General features: G+C 45.6%; 1 protein-coding gene across 7 annotated transcripts in view; it reads left to right on the top strand.

Annotated features, from left to right (window-relative positions):
* Positions 1–18,484, top strand: part of USP46 (ubiquitin specific peptidase 46) — a 122,814-nt gene that overhangs the window by 57,110 nt on the left and 47,220 nt on the right. The window contains exon 1 of one of the 7 annotated variants that reach the window (XM_027102966.1): positions 3,788–4,137. The exons of 4 other annotated variants lie outside the window; for them this stretch is intronic. In XM_027102966.1, the coding sequence (XP_026958767.1) occupies positions 4,102–4,137 (36 nt within the window). In that variant the 5' untranslated portion in view covers positions 3,788–4,101. Of the gene's footprint in view, positions 1–3,787; positions 4,138–6,497; positions 6,686–18,484 lie in introns of those variants that run through there. 2 more of the 7 variants (XM_027102965.1, XM_027102967.1) reach the window with 2 other exon arrangements.

The raw sequence follows: 18,484 nt of genomic DNA on the forward strand, positions 1-18,484 counted from the left end.
CTTCTCTTATCCTCGGACCACCGGCGCCTCACACAGCAAGCATCTGGCCCAAAGCATGTCTTCAGGATTTGTTTGATACATGATGAAAAAGGGAAAAGGCTGTCATAAAGTTCCTCACAGAGTTGAAATGTAATCCTCAGAAACCAGTTTGGTTTTAAAGTACAGTCAGGAAAATGTTTTCCCCTGAGACAGCCAAATGTTTACTAGCACTTGCATCTCACATGAGCTGCAATAACCTATTTGGCAATGAGGAAAAAAAGGAAAGGAACGAATGTGCCAGGCACAGTGCCTGAGACCGGATGAGATTTTTTTTAATGCACAAGACAAGGTTCCTTCCGTCCAGGAGCTTCCAGGCCACTTGGAGAGAGGCAACTGTCCAGATATTTAATATCTGATTTCTTGGCTGCTCTTACGGACAAGGCCCCGTGTCCTTCTTAGGTGTAAAATGGTGAGCAAAAACAGACCTCTCTCTCACTTCACATCTAACGAGGGTTGGGAAGCACACATTAATCAATCAATCACATGCACAATAATGATAGCAGTGTCACTTATGTAGTGGTTAGTGCACGTCAGGCATATTTTTTGTACTCTATATAGTAACACCCTATGAAGGGGCCTCTTCTTATGGATACAGAAATTTCCACATAGAGAAGTTAAGACACTTGCCCAAGATCATACACCTATTCCAGAGAGTCTGGATCCAGGATTCGTTTTTTAACCACCCAATCTACTGCCTCCATGCTGTGTGCTAGATGGCATAAGCATATTCACAAATATAAGGTCCGTGAAGGGAAGACTGATGGTGCTGTAAGAACATACGACAAAGGCATCCCATCTTGTCTCAAGTCATCTGAAGGCTGAGTGGTGTTAACTAAGCAAAGAGGGGAAGCAGGAGGGGGCACTGACACAAAACTGGTAATGACAGAAGGGTGAGCATGGAAACACCTGGATATAGTTCATTGGTGGTGGTGGGAAGCAATCTTGGACGGCATCAAGGAGGAGGCAGATCTAGAGGAGGAAGACCTGGAAAAATCTATGGAGTGGGTAGAGAAGAGAGGAAAAGGAAACACCAGGAATTCAGAATGAACCTGATGAATTTTGGACATAGGGAGACAATGGTGTATTAGAATTGTTTCAGTTGTGAGCAGCAGACACTCAATTTGAACTACCAGAGAAAACAAGGACTTTACCACCTTGAGTTGCTGAAGAGTCCAGGATACAGATCTGGCAGCCACAGGATAAATGATGTCGTTAGGATCTCTTTTACATTTCTCAGCTTTATTTTTCTTCATTCTCAGCAAGTGGAAAGATGGCAGCTCTAGATTTTATCATATCAGCTCAGCAAACTCAGGAAGGGGAGCACTTCTTTCCCCAAAGACCCAGGGCCAACTCTCATTGGCTCAGTTTATATTACATCCTCCTAGCTGAACCAGTCATTGTGGCTGGGCCACGAGGTGCTCTCATTGGCCAGGCCTGGATCATGTGCCTTCATCTGTTTAGTGCTAGCCTATGTTCCGTCTCTCCATTTGCCCACTTTTCCCAGTTTTAACTCTATACCTTTATACCAGCTGGCCCCTATATGTGGAACACTTTTCCTCAAAGTTCTCTCATTAGCTTGTCAACATTTTCATCATTTTACCTCTTACCACCTCCAAGTAATGTTTCCTCCCTGAACAAGGCTGAGGTTACAATTATTCTTCTTCAACTGATGCCTTTTCCAATTTAGATCTGTGAATACCACCCTTGTAGTGGTGTAAAAATGTATTTAATTATTCATGAGTCTGACAAGATCTGCTGTGTTAAATTGATTTGCTGTGTTTGTAATTCACTGCCTGAGTTTCAATCTGGATGTTTGTCTATATTGAACACTTCAGTTTTAGGCTTTAGGCTGTTAAAAGGCATGCAAAGGATGCCTTGCTAACGTAGCATTCAGTAATCGAGTGATGTTCAGTTTTCATTATGTCAATGGCATTTTCAATCCTGTGGACTTTGCCATCCATTATGCCAATGTTGGCAGAAATACTGAACTCTATTATGGTATAAAATTTCCATATCATTTAAGGTTTTGGATTAATGCCTTCATAGTGGAATGTCTGTGAAATTGAGTCCCAAGGCCTGAGTTTTAGCCTTGAGGTTGCTCCTGAACTTGTTTTATGACTTTCCTCAAGTATTTAAACCTTTCCAGGTGTCAGTTACCCAACTGGCCATAAGTTGGGTGTTTTGCTGCCTTCTCCTCTCTTTAAGGTGCTTAGCCAGATTAGCACACTAACTTCAGTTGTAACATATGGTGAACATGATTGAGGTAGGATACTTGATACCCTAAGCCTTATTTTACTGATCTACAAAAGGCGATTATAATAGCATCTATTACCTGATGATTATGTTGGTGCCTGAAGATTACGAATGTAAAGAGCATCATGAATGACAATGGCAAAAAATTAAAGCGAGCTATCATCATCCTCAGGATCTGTTTGGAAATAAGATGTAGGCAGAATGACTCAACATAAGCAGGAATTTATTCCTTAAATCCATTAAGTATACAGAGCCAAGATGACCCCAAGGAAACTTTAGTCGCTGTTGTTTGTCTTATTTCCATCCCAGGTCCTAGGGATGTTAGCAATCGATGGTTCTCAAATCTTACAATGCCTAACACTAAACAGATAATGGAGGACAGGAAGCGTGCTATTTTCCCAGTATGTTCCTCTTGGTTAGATAAAAGCTATCTTCAATTATATTAACTTCTCCTCTAATTCGATTTGTCATTAAATATATTGGTTTAAGAATTATCATGCGTTGCGCTTGTACAACTTCTCTGTTGAAAGCACTGAATTGCAACCTTGTATGAGAATTGTTTCACACCTTCGGAAATGGGCTCCTCCACTTCACAGGAACATATCTGCTAAATGGTGTGGATTCGCGCTTTGAGTCAAAACCCACGACCTTTTATGCAGGAAATGTGTATAAGCCGATACAATGACCCTTCTCAAAACCTAAAGAGGTTGGGTGCCCGCATGAGAGGTAGGTATTTCTAGAAGACGCGGAAAAGTTTGGTTTTCGTTCTTTCTAGATTCAAATCGCTCCTTGGACCGTCCCTAGTCCTTGTCCAGAACCGAGACTTTCCCTTTGTACCTGCTAATGTCACAAACTGGCCGAGCGCGCCGTGGCTGGCTTCCCCTCAGACCCAGATTCCTGTCCCCTCCCGGCGCCCTCGATCAGGCAGCCGGCCCGCACTGTCCAGGGCTCTGGACACTCCCGTGTCCTGACCCCATTTATTTCTTGGGTCCCCGCGGGTGCCATTTGGCTGGAGCCCCGGAGAGAAACGAAAAGTTGGATGTAGTCACCCCTACCCCTTGCCTCCTCCACTCGCCCAAACATAAAAACCCGGGGCTGCTGGGGGCCGCGCGGCAGGAAAGAAGAACAAATGATCGAAAGCGGCCCCCTGTCCCCGGCGACGTGCCCCGCTTCCTCGGCCCGAGGGCAGCCCCTTCCGCCGGCCGACACCCCACGCGGGCGTGGTCCCTGCTTCCCGGGCGGTGCCGCGGGCCGGAGGAGGCCGCCGACGCGTCGGGGTCCGCGCGGGGGACCTGCGGCAGCCGCGCGAGCGAAGGCCTGGCTGCGCATTCCAACCCGTTCAGAGTGAAGCAGGACATCAGAAGAGAAAAAGAAAAAAGGCCGAGCCGGGGTGGCCGGGGGCGCGGGCGGGCGGAGGAGGGAGGAGGAGCCGCGGGGACCCGGGCCGGGGCCGGGTCGGGGTTGGGTCGAGGCCGGGCGCGCGGCGGGAGCGCTCGGGGCGCGGGCTGCACGCGGCGCTCGGACCGCCCCTCCTCTCGGCGCCGCCGGCCGCGGCCCAGGCTCCCTCGCTCCGCCACTCCCCGCCCCTCCGCTCTCCCTCCCGCCTCCAGCCTTCCCCGCCCTCCCCTCCTCCTCTCCTCCCTCCCGGCCTCCCTCTCCCAGCCAAACTGAAAGCCGGACCCCAGGCCGCCTCCCCGCCGCCGCCGCCGCCGCCGCCGCGCCCGGCCTCCCCGCGAGTGCTTCACCATGGCCGGTTCTGTTTTCACCTTATAAAGATGGCGGTGCGGGATCGCTGTAACCTTTAGACTAATGACTGTCCGAAACATCGCCTCCATCTGTAATATGGTGAGTGGCCGCCACCGCCGCCGCCTCGGGGGTCGCGCCCCAGGCGCGGCGAGGCGAAGAAAGGGAAACCCGAGTCGCACGCCCGCCCGGCGGCCGGTGGGGGTGGGGGCGGCGGGGGCGGCGCGGCGCCGCCAGAAGTTCCCGGCCACGGGGCAGGGCGGGCCGGTCGCGGCCCCGAGCCCCCCGCCCCCTTCTCGGCCCCGGGACCGGGGACCCCGCTTGCCGGTCCCCGGGCCGAGCTGCTGCGCCTCCGCCCTCGGGTTGCGGTGGAAGCGTCTTGGGGGGGAGGCAGAACCCGGACGTCCCGGGGGACCGGGTTGGAGGAGAAGCTGGTGGGGGGGGGCACCCATCCTGTCCTTGCCACAGATAAGCCCTGCCGGACTCCCTGACCGCCCTCATCTCATTTTTTAGTTCACTCCTTAAACTGTATTTAAGATTCACTTTGCAGAGGCAGTAGGTGTATCTGGTGAAATCTGAAATGTGATAGAGCTGTAAAAAAGTGCAAAATTGTGGTTAGGGAAGTGAACTTCTACCTGGTTTAGGAAAGCATGGCATTTGCTTTGGATGCCTCAGTTTTCCCATCTGTGAAAGGGGGACAAGGTTATAAGGCAGTAACAATTAGAGGCCCTAAGGGTGGGGCCGGCTGGGGGCGTGGAATTGGTCTCCAGGATTATCCTGCCTGATCCACTGTAGACCTAAGCGCGGACTGGTGGGCGTGGACACCGCAAGGGGACCTTGCTGGGCTCCAGTTTGGACTGGGTCCATGACGTGGTGATCACTTTAACTTGGGTTTCTCCCATTGCTTTCCCTTCGTTTTCATTTTCTGCAGGAACAGCCTCCAGCCCTTGGGTCCCCAGGGTGCATCCTGCTGGTACCTCTACTTGTCAGAGCCTTGGAGAGCACAGCTCGCCCCCTGGAGTAAGGCATTGCCTTCCTGTGCAGGATGAGAGAGTGTGTGCTTTGCCTTAGCTCTCCAGGGTTCCCCCGCCCCGCATCAAGTCTCCCCTCCCCCCAGCTGAGTGGAACACATGCTCTTTTAATGCCAGTTTGGGGGAACCTCCCTTGAAGCTAATAATACAGGCCACTAAAGGGAATCTGAGGAGGCTTGATTGAGAAGCCTGGGAGTAAGGTGATCTGGCTGCCCTTCCCCCATCACCCAGCTTTATAAATCTTCTGTCCCACATTCTGTTGCAAGATTAACACATGGGAAAGGAGCATTAGGTAGCCATGTGTTAGCTCAGGGGTGGAACCAAGACCCACTGGTGCTGGCTTCAGTTTTCAGCACCGTTAGACGCGGCTACCGCTGTGGTCGGCAGAGCAGTTGCTGGGCCCTCCCAGAGTGATAGCTGCAAAGGTACTGGTGCAGGACCAGATGTGGTGAGTGGCTCCTGGCACGTTTACATTTCCTCTCTTCCTTCCTTCTCCACACAGAGACAGGTCTTCTGCTCCTTCCTGTCGAGTGGCATTAATGTCGCTTGGTGCAGTGAAAGGATGATGCCTTTCCTCTCCATCTCTCTGTCTGCTAAGACCAGCTTCTGAGGGGAGCTCTGAAACCAGAGCATCTCCAATACTCTCTTTCGTGCCTGCTCGGGCTTACAGGGCAGTGAAGCTCTTGGTGGTGTTCCTGTCCTGCTTGTGTGTGGCGACACCTCTCTGTATTGAAGCAGGCTGGAAACTTGAGAGCTAGCACGTCCCAAGATGAAGTCAGTACCCTGCTTTTTTTTTTTTTTTTTTTTGGCCCTCAGTGCAGTTGGGGCTTCTTGGTGGCACACCTGAGTAGAATGTCACAACCTGTTTCCAGTGAAACTTGGCCAGGGAAGCAAGCTGCAGGGAGGACATGAGAGGAGCGGGCTAGCACTGTGTCTGGAAAGTTGGCATCTCATATGGAGTCCCTAAAAAGGCCCCAAATTTAGGGTCATCACCCAGGTGAGGTGAGGAACCAATAATTCATAACTAGGGAGTCTTACGTTTCTAGTTTCTATATGGACACTGTGCCTGGAGTAAGTGATATGAAGAGCTTGGGCTCTAAAGTCAGACTTCCTGGGTTCAGTGACCTGCTTCTAACATACTAGCTTTTCGTCCTTGAACAAGTTGCTCTCTCTGCTACTTTCCTTATCTATAAGAAGGGGATGATAATGGTTCCTACCTCATGGGACTGTTGTATTAAATGAGTTACTGAGCCTAGTATGTAGCAAGTACTCATTGAGTGTTAGTTGTTATCAACATCATCTTTCTCGTTATTGTCATCTTCAGTGGTTTAAAGGACAATGGGTTTGATGTCTTCTTGTACCTGATGGAAGCAGCCACTAAGATAACCCACATGTTCATTTATGCAAACCAAGCTGACTGCAGTATAGGGAGGCTGGGACGGGAATCCTTAACTCCGCCCCTTATAAAAGGCTGCTCAGGTCATCGCGGCCCCTCCCAGTCTTGCTTCCCACAGAGGAGGCTCCGTGATGAGGAGACTGCTGTCTTTTCACTTGATCAAACATACGTTTTTCATTGGACTTCTCTTTAGATTCTTCACTTGATGATGCATTGTTTCCAGGTAGGTTTTCTATGGGTCTCTCCTCACTGTTTCATTTCTCTCTGAGGCTCTTACTGATCCTTCCCACTCCCAACTCCATTTGGTCCCAGCTGGTCTGAGTCGTAGTTAGAACGAGTGGCAGGTTGTTTTTTTTTTTAAGCAGGTCATTTGGCTTATTTTAAACAGGCTGATGTGTGTCCAGAAAGAGTGTTAAAAGATATCATCCTTCTAGGTAAGACTTGTACAAACCGACCTAGCATTGAGAAGTGGATTTGTTTCATCCAGCGGACAAGAAAGGACCCAGCAGAGCAGGAAAAACCTTGTAGCAAATCCTTTGTGTGATTGAAAAATAAACACCTTCTCTTTTCCCCACGCTTCTTGTGCCAGTTTTAGATACAGGGGTTGTGGAAAATATTCACATCCCCCCACTTGTCCCCTACCCCACTGAAGTTTTACATTCCATTGGCAGTTTAATGCGAGTTCCCATTTGTTTTAATTTCACTTCGTGTGAATTCCTGCCATAGTGATTCTTGATCAACTTGCTTAGGGCTTGTCAGCTTAGCCACACAGCGTGTCTGGTTCAGAGATAGTAAAGCTTGTTTGGCTGGTGTGTTGTAATTTTTAAAATGTACTAGCCGCTACCAAGCATAAGGAAATGTTCCTTGTTGATAATCTTGTGACTTTTGTCCAGACCAATGGATTTAACTTCCTACATATTTTTATGGCCCTACAAATGGAAGGTGTTTTGGGGGTAGATTTTCTGTTTGAAGAGCCTGAGGACTTTTCTAAAGAGGAAGCATTTGTTAGGAGAAACCCAATGTGCCCTCTAGAAATGTGACTGGTACTGATGCAAATTGGCCTAAATCATCAAATCTTAATTTCACTTGTTAATAGCGCTGTAAGTTGTGCCACGGAAGAAATGCTGTGTGTCAAATAGATTACATTTTGTTCCTGAAAATGGCCATCTGTTGAGGACCTTTATGTTACTGTTGGCACATATTATGTGCAGGTACTTAATTGAATGAGGTGAGTCCCTGTCCCCAAGGAGCTCAGTGGTTTCTTATCTTGTGGGTAAAACATTGGTAAAGATGAAACAATTTCAATGCAGTGTGGTATCCACAGGGTTAAAGGTTGAACAAAATCTCAGAAGCGATTCAGTGGACTGATGAACACAGCAGGATGTTTCTGTAATATAACTTGCATTTGACTCAAGTTTGACTATTTTTTTTATTTGGTATGAGGACATGATTATGGTCAGCGTAACTTAGAACTGGAATCTGTGCCATTGAGTGTCTCTCCAGCTAAGCCTGAGTCTAATGGTGCCTCTGGACAAATTGTTATGTTTCTTGGGACCTTAGTTTTTTTCCTCAGCTTGTAAAACTGATATATATTTTTTTGGTTGTCAGAAACTTCTTAGTGAGTAGTAGTTTCTGGAGTCTTGACTTGAGTGGCTAACGACTTTGTTTAAAACTGTATTGAATTTACCAGATATTACCATTTCAGCATTCATTGAACAACCCCAGGATATTATTGGACACCACTGTGAGTGCCAGATTTGAATTCTTGTACATAGATGAAGTCACCTTGATATGAAGGGGAAGTAAAATTAGTAAACATTTGTAACAACACTAGAGGATTTTTATAGAGATCACTTTATGTTGGTAAGTCAGTTACTTATTTGAGGCAAGTGTTTTGAGAATAGTTGAAAAAAAATTTTAAAGTTATTTAAAAATATGTAAATCTCAAAATTTGGAAGAGATAACTTGATTCTTCCTCTATTACTGTTACTCCTTCCCGTTGTCACAGATAATTGGAAATCGTAAGTTGAGTTTAATATGTCAGCTCGGAGAGGTTAAGGTCATGTGTGAGCGTCTCCACTGATACTTGTCAGATTTAGAAATTGCAGCCTGAGGTGGCATGGGTTAATGTTTAAAGAAAAACTCTGTTCTTCTGGCCTCTCAGATCTAATATGGAGGAGTTTGTGTTGGGTTAGGACCTGACAATTAGGTCTACAGATTCTTCTTTGTTTTTCTTGGAATCGTAAGGGAAAACAAAGCTGAATGACAATATTTAGTTAGAATTAATGTGATACCATTTTCTGGATATCAACTATGTGTGTTCCAGTTCACCCAAACAATAAAACCTATTTATTTATTTTTCATTAATGTGGAATTTTGGTGTGTTTGGGTTGTAACTGAAAGTAATTTTCAGTTTTGATTCTCTTGAGCAATTAAGAGAAGATTGTCTAGTTCACGTCTTCCCCCTCCCTCTCCCCCCTGCCCCAGTCTGTTTAGTTAGTTTGAATGAGCTGAGGTTTTATGATGGTATTTAATTCTGTGGTATCATCAGAAAGGCATCTCTTGGTGGTTTTATCTCTGGCCTACCCACAGAGCCAGCCCAAAGCAAATCGATTGGGAGAGATGTAAAAAAAATGGTGTCTTTTAGTCTAGTTAACTTTTCTGGCCTAAGTATTTTAATGTAACTTCTTACAATAAACCTTCACTTGTGGTGGAACCAAATGCTAGTCTAAGGGTTTGAAAGGCCTTGCTGATCTTTTACGAGAATAGGCCACCCCAAAATGAACCAGCAAAAACGTTTCTTGAGGCAAATAAATTCTGTGTCAGCAACCAACCCCAGCACTAAAGGCTTTTTGGAATATTTCTGTTCTGGGATTGTGGCTTCGAATTTTGGGGATGTCGTAAGTCCTCTACATGGAATTTTACCGCAATTCTGAGAATGATTATTTGCCATGGGTAGTTTGAAGAGTGAGAGGGGAACCCTGTTGGTTCTCTGAGCTTTCCATTTGTAGGTTCAACCTTCCTCCTGCCCATCAAATTCTTCTTAAAAAAAAAAAGTATTTATTTGGCTGCGCCTGGTGTTGGTTGTGGCACGCGGGATCGAGCTCCCTGATCAGGGATTGAAGCCGGGCCCCCTGCATTGGGAGTGCGGAGTGTCAGCCACCGGGCCACCAGGGAAGTCCCCATCAAGTTCTGACTCCACTCTCAGAACCCCCAAATGCTCTCAAGTAGCTCAGACTTGGGACCCTTTTTCTAGGTGGTGATAAATTTCAGGCCTACAGAAAAATATGGAGACTGATAGGAGTGAACACCCAGTATCTTCCATCCTGTGAAGAAATAAAATATTATAAATACAAGTGAACCTTTCCCCATCTCATGCCCTTCCCAGCAGACAATGACCACTCTTCTGAATTTGGTGTTTATCACATGTTTTTATACCTTTACTAGATATGTAGGTCTTCATAAACCAGATTTGCGTTTTGCTTCCTCATGTTTGTAATGCTGAACAATTTGTTTGCTTTTGTTTAAATAATGATTTTGAGGTTTATCCATGCAAATACATGTAATTCTAGGTTATTTTAGCTGCTGTATAATATTCCATCACATGAATGTGCTACAATATATTAATTCATTTTATTGTTGGATTAGAATTGTGTGTGTGTGCCATGAACCTGTCAGTTTTGAACCTGTCTCCCTGTGCATCTGTTTAGAGTTTCTCTGTGGTGCATACCTAGAAGGGAAATGGCTGGTCAAAGGAAATGGGCATCTTTGACTCTAATATATTGCCTTATTTCTCTCCAATTTGCATTCCAGCCAGCAGGTTTGGGAGTTTCAGTTGCTCCACATGCTTGCAGACACTCAGTATTGTTAGACTTAATGTTTTGCCAGTCTGATGGGTGTGAAATTATATCTTTGTGGTTTAAAATTTGCAATTTCTTGTTTCCTAGTGAGGCTGAACATCTTTTCATGTGTTTATTTTGCTGGGTTTTTTTTTTTTAAGAAGATGTTGGGGGTTGGAGTTTATTAATTAATTTATTTATTTTTGCTGTGTTGCGTCTTCGTTTCTGTGCGAGGGCTTTCTCTAGTTGCGGCGAGCGGGGGCCACTCTTCATCGCGGTGCGCGGGCCTCTCACTGTCGCAGCCTCTCTTGTTGCGGAGCACAGGTTCCGGACGCGCAGGCTCAGTAGTTGTGGCTCACGGGCCTAGTTGGTCCGCGGCATGTGGGATCTTCCTGGACCAGGGCTCGAACCCGTGTCCCCTGCTTTGGCAGGCAGACTCTCAACCACTGCGCCACCAGGGAAGCCCTGCTGGGTTGTTTTTTTCTTTCTTTTACTATTAATTTTTTTTAACACCTTTATTGAAGTATAATTGCTTTACAGTGGTGTGTTAGTTTCTGCTGTATAACAAAGTGAATCAGCTGTATGTAGGCATATATCCCCATATCTCCTCCCTCTTGCGTCTCCCTCCCACCCTCCCTATCCCACCCCTCTAGGTGATCACAAAGCACCCAGCTGATCTCCCTGTGCTATGCGGCTGCTTCCCACTAGCTATCTGTTTTACATTTGGTAGTGTTATATATGTCCATGCCACTCTCTCCCTTCGTCCCTGCTGGGTTGTTTTTATTTTTTAATTTTATTAAAAAAAAAACTTTTTATTGAGGTATAGTTGATTTACAATGTTGTGTCAATTTCAGGTGTACAGCAAAATGATTCAGTTATACGCACACATATATATATATATATATTGTTTTTTAGATTCTTTTCCATTATAGGTTGTTACAAGATATTGAGTAGAGTTCCCTGTGCTACACGGTAGGTCCTTCTTGGTGATCTATTTTATATACAGTAGTGTGTATATGTTAACCCCAAACTCCTAATTTATCCCCACCACCACCACCCTTTGTGCTGTTTTTTTGTTTTCTCTTTTTTCTTTTTCAGCCGCACCACACGGCTTGTGGGATCTTAGTTCCCTGACCAGGGATTGAACCTGGGCTCCTGGCGGTGGGAACGCCGAGTCCTAACCACTGGACCTCGAGAGAAGTCCCTGTGCTGGGTTGTTTTATTATTATTTTTTTTTAATTTTTATTTATTTATTTTTGGCTGTGTTGGGTCCTTGTTGCTGCGCGCGGGCTTTCTCTAGTTGCTGAGAGCGGGGGCTACTTTTTGTTGTGGTGCACGGGCTTCTCATTGCGGCAGCTTCCCTTGTTGCGGAGCACGGGCTCTAGGTGTGCAGGCTTCAGTAGCTGTGGTGCTCGGGCTCAGTAGTTGTGGCACACGGGCTTAGATGCTCCATAGCATGTGGGATCTTCCCGGCCCAGGGCTCAAACCCCTGCATTGGCAGGTGGATTCTTAACCACTGTGCCCCCAGGGAAGCCCTGGGTTGTTTTAAATCCAGGGGCTCGAATCCAGGGGCTCGAGAGCAGTTTTCTAGGGCTTGAAAGTCAGGATTGCGGTGTTGGTTTTGTCTGCACGTAGGGAAAAGGAAAATGAAGGGGAGCATCAGGGAGACCAAAGAAAAAGTCAAGCAAGATAAGGATGGAATGGAAGATAGAGGCTGAGGACATGATAACAAGGTGGGGAAAATGTAGCAAAAGGATTATAGACTAGAATGGAGAAGATAGTCTTGAGTGTTGAGAGGAAATTTGGGATCTTTTACTGTGCTAGCCGGGCCTCAGTTCAAGTTACATCGTTCATGCCCTGTTTAATCGAATTTGGCTTTGGTGAAAATCGTGTCTGGGGCCTCTTCCGGTGAGAACAGCAGCAGGGCTGGACCTGTGGAGCTTTGTTCACCCAGTTGCTTTTTGAAGTTCTTTTAGAAGGGCAACGTGAAGTTAATGTTCTTCCTGAAATACATTTCTTTGTCCTTCAGGTTAGATACACTGTGCAGGAAACCAGTTTTTATCAGGATCTGCTTGAATGTACTTGTGGAATTATGATCTCAAGTGTTTAGAAAACATTCCCTGTGCTTTATTTTAATTTTCAGAGTATGATGAATGTCACCTTATTGAATGCAGACACGTATGGTTTTAAAAATATGAGTAACATTAACTTAAAGAATATACTTGAGTGGTTCTTCGGTGTACGAAAGAATTGTGCCCACAGGTGCATTCTTTTATTAAAAATTAAGCCTCTGGGCTTCTGCCCTCAGAGATTTTGATTAAGTAGGTCTAAGGCAGGAAACCTGGAATCTGCATTTTAATAAATATTCCCTCCTCTACTCACTCCCGCTTCCTTCTGTTGCAGGTGAGCTAAGGATCACAGTTTGAGAAATGTTGCTTTCCTTGGGTAATAACCTTGGCCTCCTAAAAAAAATATATAGCCTATAGAAATTATCTGCCATGTGAAAGGTTTTTTTAAATCTATATAAAATTATTTAAGGTAGTAATTTAACTTCAAGAGCTATAGATCGTTGCCATTCTGTAGATGTATTTCCTGATATTAAATAGTAGAGTTTTATTGCTTTATGTTCCTATAACAGGGATTCCCAACCCTGGCTATATATCACATCCCCTGTGAAGCTTTTGAAAGTAATTTTAAAGAAGTTAAATCACAAAACATTAGCACCCAAAAAAGTATGAAAAAAAGAATGTAATTTAATATATGTTATATACCCAAACGCCACCCCTTCAGATTTAACGGACATATACTTTAATCATATTTGGTTAAGATCATTTTTTAGATATGCTACCTTAAAAAAACCACTAACCACCCCTATCTCTTTGCTATCCCCTCCTCCTAGAACTGACCATTTTCCTGAAGATGGTATGTGTTTACCATGCATGTCTTTATACTTCTATTTTTGAATCCGTAAGCAGTATATCTGTGTGTGTACAACTGTATAGCCTTTGTGACTATCTTTTTTCACTCAGCAATTATATTCGAGAATATGTTGACATATATACATCTATTTATTTTCTATTTATTCATTCTAAGGGCTCTTTAACAGTATTTTTTGACTTCACAATGGTTTACCTATTCATTCCCTTATTTAGGGACAGTTGGGCAGTTTCCAGAATATTCTGTCTGGAAACAGTGCTGCAGTGAATGTTCTTGTTCCTGTCTTCTTTGCACACATGCCTCCATTTCTCCAGGATATAGCCCTGGAAGTGGAAATGCTACTCTTAGGATATGCTCGCCCGCAGCTTCCCTAGGTATTGTCAAACTGTTCTCCACGGTAGTTGCATGAATTGGAGCTTGTCTGAGAAGCAGCATCTAGGGCTTCAGCCTCAGTTTCTGACTGTATGGAGGTGTAGGTAGGTCTGGAGTGGGTTTTAGGCACCTGCATTTTTTCCTTAAGTGCCACCCTTGATTCTGATCAGCACCCAAGGTTGAAAAAAAACCACTGTGTTAGACTGGCAACCCCACGAGGGCAGGAGCTACGTTTATCTTATTCACTGGGGATTTCCCAGCATTCAGCACAGTGTGGTAGATTCACAGTAAATAATTATTGGATAAATGGATGAAGAGATGCAGCATGGGAGAATGGAAGGCTTGCCTTGCAGTAAAGCAGCGCTCCTCAAATTGTCTTGTCTTTTTTTTTTTTTTTTTTCCCCCGTCATGCCGTGCAGCATGCGGGATCTTAGTTCCCTGGCCAGGGATCAAACCCGTGCCCCCTGCAGTGGAAGCATGGAGTCATAACTATTGGACCGCCAGGGAAATCCCTCCTCCAATTGTCTTGTCTGCAGGAGTTACCTGGGGATCTCGTTAAAATGCAGATTCTGATTCAGTAGGTTAGGAGTGGGGCTGAGATTTTGCCTTTCTAGCATCCTCTCTCGTGACCAGATGCTCCTGGTTTGGGGAGCACACTTAAGACCCTAGGGAGAAAAGGAAAACAATTTCTTTTTTCCATACAGCTCTAAAGTGGAGCAGTTTGGGGTTTAAAATCCTGCTTGGTAAATCTCAGGGCCTGTTTCCCCGTCTCTTTACAACACAAAATGGCATGATGAAATACCCTCCTCACTGCTTTTTTTTTTTTGAGAATCAAAGGATATCTTGCCTGCGGAAGCGTTTTGTGAGCTGTGATGCCCTCACGCATATTACTTTTTCATAATTCTCTTTTAGCGAATGAACATTTTCCTTCAGTTTGTTCAAAGCACAGAGCTGTTGGTGTTGCAGGAGCCAATGGGATCCTTTCATCTTGACCTGCCATCTACATTTAGTGGGCATTTTCGGAAAAATAGGATTGGGGAAGGAGGTTGGGCAAGAGCAGAGGCAAAATTCATCAGATGGTGCGGTTCTGACTGCGGGTGCTGAGGAAGTGGGTGTCCCTTCTCACCGTTTCTTGAGTGTGAAGGGCTAGAATGAGGTCACATCTCTCCCAGTCAGCTCTCCAATTTCTTCCCCAGGTCAGACACTTAAAGTGAGAGGGGGCATGCTCAAACTAATTATTTGATACTCATTGATCTATAGGTGTAATCAGAGCTATTCAGGGCAAACTAGGCCTGTGGTCAACCCAAGGTTAAGCCACCACAGGACACTGTCATTTAGATACAAGTTTTCAGGATGTTTTGGAAACTGGGGTCCTGCCTCATCCATCTGAGAGAGGCCGGCTGGTGTGGAGAGTGGAGGGCGGATGAAAATAAAATAAATACAAGTAAAGTGACGTTTAGAACTCTTGTATAGTGTGTGCTGGGGTGTTCCCAAGCTTCTCTTCCTCTAGAGAAAAGCCATGGACTTGATCCACTTCGTTAGACCAGTGACTCTCAAGTGTCAGTTTGTTGTCCTCCACGGTTTGCATTATATCTCAGAAGCACCTGAACTTGTTTATTTAGTAGTTGTTCTTAAGTCTGTTCAGCTTCTTTTAATTTGGCCTCATTCTGTGCTATGACATCTGTGAAGTAACGGGTTTGATGAGCTGGTTATGTGCCTTTTAAATACATATCAAAAGCGTAGTTGCTAAAGTTAAAAATGTTCATATTCGTGCCACCTAAGGTTATCTCCCCTCCCTTGGGCGTTCATGGTCTGTAGTTCAGGAGACATCGGCTCAGATAAGAGGTTCTTTATGGTGGTTCGCCTAACTGGCTCTTGGAGGAGCCCTGTTAAACTGGTTTGCGGATGGCAGGCTGGTGAGCTTCCCCCCGAGGCAGGTCAGCCTGTGGATGGGATCCGGTTGGTTGGATGTGAGAGCTGGCCATCATCCACCCTCTCAGAGACTCTGCTTCTCATCCATGGCACGTGGGTGATGAGAGAACTTCCCTCCCTGGGGCATTGTGGGGCGTAAGTGGAATCATTTGTGTCTAGCGCTTAGCCCGGTGCCTGGCCATTTTATTGCAGTTTTCTTCTAGAGCCCCCTCCTTCCCACTAGCAAAGGAGTCCAAAGGCTGTAGTGGAAAGAGCCCCGATCTCGGGATCGAGGTCCCGGGTTCCAATCTCGATCCTGCCTCTTTGTCACTTTTGTGGCTTTGGGCAGGTGAGTTTAGGTCTCTGGGTCTGTATGAGAGCCATTCCTCCTGGTGAGCAGTGCTGAGAAGGTGAGCCAGCATGTTGTAAGCTCACTGTGGCTTCCAATCTGAGACAACCCCGGAGAGGGGAAGTGCGTGGAGCGGACAAAAGGAGGAAGAAGCTGTGATTTCCGACTGAGATGTTGTTGGAAGACGCAGGACTGAGGGTGTGTGGCAAAGCTTCTGTAATCATCAGTCAGGATACTGTGTTTTTCCTTTCCTGGTAATGAGGGCACATCGTGTGGTAAACGATTTTCAGTCATCTGATAAGCATAAACATACCCTCTTGGGTTATCTGGTGTACACTTAGGTATTCCTAACAAAAACACGTGAGGCGACTAAGCTCAGTTTCTTCCTTTTTTAAAAGAATTTTTAAAGAAAGTTTTTGAAAAGGTGAATATGAGTTACATGGTAGAAATTTTAGATTGTACAAAAGGATGTATGTTGCAATTATACCCACCATCCAATTCTTGTCTCTGGCATCCAGCAGTATTTGCTGTTTCTTCTGCTTCTCTTCAGAGGTATCTTATGCATACCCAAGCAAGAATGTTTATATTTCTCTCCTAGTTTTTAAAAACACAAACAGTGCTTGTAGCATATACTGAACAGTCTTGATATGCCCTTTGCTTTTTGTGTCTTGGGGTTGGGTCTGTGCTAGTAAGTACAGAGCATCCTCATTCTTTTTTTATGGCCGCAGAGTATTCAGTTGCCTGAACATATTGAATTCACTTAACTAGCCCCCAACTGATGGGCTTGAAGGTAGTGTTCCAGTCTTCGGTTTTTTACAAACAAGGCTGCAGGGAACAACTTTGTCCCTACATCATTTTGCATACTTTGGGGTGTATCTTGTCAGCTGACTTCCTAGAAATGGATCTGCATTTGTAACTTAGATGCATTTGTAACTGCCAGATTGCCCTCCACTCTCAATATGTGTGACTCTCGTAGCCCACAGCCTTGCCAAAGTCGGGTGCTCTCCAAAAGCTTTTTTATCTTTGCCAGTGGGGGAGAAAATGGTGTCTTGGTATATTTTTAGTTTGCATTTATCATATTAGGAGTGAGCTTGAGCAGCTCTTCACACATTTCAGAAAACAAGCTCAATTTCATTTAACTGTTTTGCTGTTGGCAATTATTTTCAAAGTCTGTAGGGAAGGACCAGTTTTATTTTTATTTTCAATCTGTCACAGACTAATAACTTTTGTAAAATACAATAGAACATTAATTGCAAAATGGAATAGAAACCTCAAAGTTGCTTAAAACACCGGGTCCAGTTGTTTTATTACCAAACTCTACAGGTGCAAACTTACCCGGTCCATTCATTGTAAATGTTTTCAGTTTCTGAACTTTGCTCCCGGGCAGAGCAATAATGCTTTGAGCAGTACCGCTGTGAAGACCTCCTGCTACCTCTCTTTTCTCCGCTTGCCATCCTGTCTGGGGAGGGGAGAAGAGAGCACAGAATTTTATATTTTGTTTCCTAATCAATACATTACAGGGTGGTTTCAGTACATTAGACTAAAGTATCTCTGGTAGTGCAGTACCGATGCAAGGGCAGGGATCCCACACTGTGAGGTGGGGATACTGCTGTCCTGGTTTTTCACTGATGAAGACCTTGAGCTCGAACTACAGAGGGGGATGAGGGAAGTACTTGAAATCACCCTATTAGTTAAATTTGAGGACTTGGCCTCTTTGACCTGGGGCTTTGCCAGGATCCTGTGACACCAATGCTGCCTTTCAGGGAAACGATGAGAAGGGTACCTTTGGGTAAAGTAGGAGCTTAAGATACCTCATCGTCGAGGAGGCAGCTTGGTGCCTTTGCAGAACACTGGGTTGGGAGTGAGGTTCTCGGTTCCAGGTCACTGAAGTAAATACTTCCTCCTCCAGGGACTGGGGTAAATACTTCCTCCTCCACCTTCTGCTAGAAGACAGACCCAGCTCTTTGTTCTCCTTTTTTTTTTTTTATGGTACGCGGGCCTCTCACTGTTGTGGCCTCTCCCGTTGCAGAGCACAGGCTCCGGACACGCAGGCTCAGCAGCCATGGCTCACGGGCCCAGCCGCTCCGCGGCATGTGGGATCTTCCCGGACCGGGGCACAAACCCGCGTCCCCTGCATCGGCAGGCGGACTCTCAACCACTGCGCCACCAGGGAAGTCCCTCTCCTTTTGAGTTGAAATGTCATCTCTGCCTGAGGAGTTTGTTATGCTGTCTCTTTGTGGCCACAAAGAGAGTTGTTTTACAAGCCAGAGGCTCTAGCTGCTGTTTACTGTCCTTCCTATGATGACTTCGGATCATTATGTATCCCAGGGTCATCTTTCTTCAGTTGCAGACATTTTTGCTTCTGCGTTACATCATTCAGTGAAGTCACGTTGAGGTTTTTTCCAGAGTTGTTTCTCTCTCCCCAGTATCGTATAAGGCATGGAAATGACATGCTATCCTGGCACAGAATGAAAATGCCCTTTAACTGCCTTCCTGTGGAAGCCTGGAGTGGGGCAGAGGAGCATTGTTGAGCCAGGAGTTGGAGTCGTGATGGTATTAAGATTGTGGGTTCACAGCTGACCTCTGCCTCATACTAACACTTGACCTTGGCCAG

This window comes from Aethalodelphis obliquidens, unplaced genomic scaffold (assembly GCF_003676395.1).
Source record: "Aethalodelphis obliquidens isolate GAN/ISIS:26980383/991018 unplaced genomic scaffold, ASM367639v1 scaffold6, whole genome shotgun sequence".
In the NCBI taxonomy this organism is placed as follows: Eukaryota; Metazoa; Chordata; class Mammalia; order Artiodactyla; family Delphinidae; genus Aethalodelphis; species Aethalodelphis obliquidens.